General features: G+C 38.1%; 1 protein-coding gene across 1 annotated transcript; it reads right to left on the bottom strand.

Moving 5' to 3' along the window:
- Positions 1–938: 938 nt before the first annotated feature.
- LOC124638554 lies at positions 939–2,533 on the bottom strand. The gene has a single exon (XM_047175557.1). The coding sequence runs from the start codon at positions 2,266–2,268 to the stop codon at positions 1,429–1,431; it is 840 nt and encodes a 279-aa protein (XP_047031513.1). The 5' UTR covers positions 2,269–2,533; the 3' UTR covers positions 939–1,428.
- Positions 2,534–3,425: the final 892 nt, after the last annotated feature.

Raw genomic sequence — 3,425 nt, 5'->3', positions numbered from 1 at the left:
TATTGCAACCATTACACCGTTTAAAACTGACATCTAAAAAGAGTATCAAACCGGACAATTCTTTTATTGAGGTCCAATTGATTTTACTTTTATCCTTACGCTTTGAATTCCCTAAATATTTATTTAACGCTGCCTGATGATCAGCTGAATGAGGTATATGAGCTCTATAAAAATTTAACATGCCTAAAAATCTTCTAAGTTCCTCTATAGTATCAGGTTTTGGAAAATCAATAATCGCTTTAACTTTATCTTCTAATGGTTTAATTCCTTCTGTAGAGACCTCAAAACCCAAAAACTCTAATTTATCTTTACCAAAACTACACTTTGAAAAATTAATCGTTATACCAAATTCATTAAAACGTTCAAAAACTTTTCGTAAATGTTCTCTATGCTGCTCTTCATTTTCCGATGCAATGATGACGTCATCTACGTAATTGAAAAGAAAATCTAAGTCTTGTAAAACAGTATGATGCATAAAACGTTGAAAAGTTTGTGCAGCATTTCTTAATCCAAATGGCATACGCACGAATTCGAATAAACCAAACGGTGTTATGACGGCAGTTTTCTCAATGTCATTTTCCGAAACTGGCACACAATAATAGGCTCTATTTATATCTAGCTTTGAGAAAACCTTTTTATTATCTAACATATACGTAAAATCATGAAGACGGGGAACTGGATATCGATCAGGCTTGGTAATCGCATTTAAACGTCTATAATCTCCACAAGGTCTAATATTCCCGTCCTTCTTAGGAACAACATGCAAGGGACTTGCCCAAGCGCTTTTACTCGGCCTACAAATCCCAAGCTCTTGCATAATCTTAAACTCATTTTTAGCTTTTACGTACCTGTCTGGTGGTAACTGCCTGGCTCGTGCGTGCACTGGAGGTCCTGTGGTCTCAATGTGATGACAAACATTATGTTTAGGCATTTCTTTGTACGAAACTGGTTTAGTTAGTTCTGGAAATTCACATAATAAATCATAATAAGGGCAATTATTTACGATAGTTTTCAAAGTGGGCTCACTAGAATTAGAAAGATTGCCTTTGGTGCTTAAATTAGTTACTTGATCGATTAACCTTCGTCCGTTCAAGTCAATTAACAACTGAAAATTAGCTAAGAAGTCAGCACCTAATATTGGTTGCTGTACGTCCGCTAATGTAAATAACCAACGGAATGCTCGTCTTAGATTTAAATCTAATTCTAAGTACAATGTACCATACGTGTTAATCTGAGTTCCATTCGCGGCAAAGAGTTTATAACAACACTCACTTGTATTACCTTTCATGTAGGCTACTTTCCGCGGTAACACTGACACGTTTGCACCACTATCCACTAAGAAGTTTAAGCCCGATTTCCTGTCTCTGACACACAGACGGTGATTCCCGAAGGCACGGTCACAGCCTCCCGTCGCAGACTGCACCGACTCTAGTTTTCCGCTGGCTTGTCCTTGTCGTGTTTTTTCTTCCAGTTACATGGATCCACACATTTAGTTGCCTTGCTGCGATACTTATAATGGTAAAAACATAGCCAATTTGGATCTTCGAATTTCCTTGTGCGACTTCTTGACCCTGACCTGGATCTGTTGCGTCTAAAGTTATTCCTTCGCCAGTTATTTGAACGGCCTCGTGATCTTGACTCTAAATTTTGTAATCTATCACTCAATTTGTTTATTGCCGAAATAATTTGGTCCTGAGAACCGGATGGGCCTGGTTCCTGTTTGACAGTCGCAACACTGTGTATGGGAGTCGTCGTTTCCATTATTTTATCCGCTATTGATGCTAATTTCTCTAAATCTTTTTCTTCCGTTACAGCTAAAACTCCTCGCACCGAATTTGGTAAATGATTCTGCCACATAACTATGAGTGTTTCGTTATTTACTCGTCCCCTGGCTAGGTCTTGCATTTTTCTTAGTAATTGTGATGGTTTCTGGTCGCCTAATTCCATTTCGCCAATGAGTTTTTTTACTTGCCGCTCTTCGGATTCTTGATATATAAATATCAACTTATTCTTCAAGGTCTCATATTTATTTTTCTCAGGGGGATCCACAAGGATCTGTGTAACTTGCTCAACTGCGTCTGGGGGTAATTTTGAAATAAGGACCTGGTACTTTGATTCGTCGGACATCTTCTGAGGATTTAGAGCCGCTTCTGCTTGAATAAACCATGTTCTAGGCGACTTCTTCCAAAATTCCGGAATTCTAGCTGTGATGGAGATGGACGACAGTTGATGTTCTTCAATAACGACCTTCTTGTCTTCAGACGACATTATAATTTCTTAATTTGACGCGCACTAATATTAAGCCGACACTACGTACACTTGTGTGAGTTGCCCCGGTCGTCCGATTCACTGAATTACAAGTCCAAATTCACTGGTTACAGTTCACACTTTCTCCACACGGGGTCACCAATTTAGATGGTGGGGTGTCGTGTTCAGAGATAAGTAAATAAACCGAATACTAATTAATACACTTTTATTTTCTGACTCCAATTAGGTTACATACGATTTGGTACAGTCACAATATTTAGTAGCGTGCGTTGGTAGTGCGATATACGGGACAACTGAGGAGGCGAACACAATGCAAGTACAGTATGAACAATATTGATGCGTCAACAATTAGTGTAGGTCCCACTACAACATAATCACCCTTTTCTAAGTGGTTCACCTATCTTATTTGTCGCTTTGAATTCTGCTCACCCCATAAAGTCTTAGCGAGAAGTGGCTCCTTTTGGTTTATGTCAAGTATTTTTGAAAGATGTCCTCACCCCTGTTCTATAAAAGTGAGGAAATAACAGGAGTAGGTATAACGAGTATTAAGCAGTTATAGTGAGATCATGGGGCTACTAAGTAATATTGTCTCATTTCATAAAGTATTCTCTCGCTTGCTGTTACAAGCTGATCTTAATATTGCTGATATAAATTAATTGAAAGAAGGAGATGTAATGAATTTGGAAGTAAATACTTTAATTATTTTATTTTAATGGGAAGCTAGAATTTGCTGCTGGTCATTTCTTAATTCTTATTATTGTCATGACACGAGTTCATAGATGCTGTGAAATTAAACGTATTCTTCTCAAAATACTTCTGTTGCGCAACAATCGCCCAATATTTCTTCGCAAGGATACCCCTTCATTCCAGCTTCCTTGCGGCATTGGAACATAATATCGCATAGACGTCGGTATCCCAACAAGGGGCGGAAAATTTTCAATTAACCACCAAATATAAGGTGACGGCTTGGACTCGTCGCCTTCAATTATTAAATTGTGCTTACAAATCTCTATTGGAACGAAATTGTAAATGACAGTACGCTTGTTCGAATTCAATGGAGAAGTATTATTAGGTTAGTCGGGTTTTTTGGTGACTGCTGTAAAAATAATGTAGTTTGTGAGTATTATAGGATAGGATTTGAAGACTTTCCGGATGAG

Source organism: Helicoverpa zea, chromosome 17 (genome assembly GCF_022581195.2).
Source record: "Helicoverpa zea isolate HzStark_Cry1AcR chromosome 17, ilHelZeax1.1, whole genome shotgun sequence".
Lineage (NCBI taxonomy): Eukaryota > Metazoa > Arthropoda > Insecta > Lepidoptera > Noctuidae > Helicoverpa > Helicoverpa zea.
Note: the sequence above shows the minus strand (reverse complement) of the source record. Positions and strands in the feature narration are given on the sequence as shown.

Coding starts and splice junctions, on each gene's coding strand:
- LOC124638554 (XM_047175557.1), bottom strand. CDS start 2,268: ATGTCGTCTGAAGACAAGAAGGTCGTTATTGAAGAACATCAACTGTCG.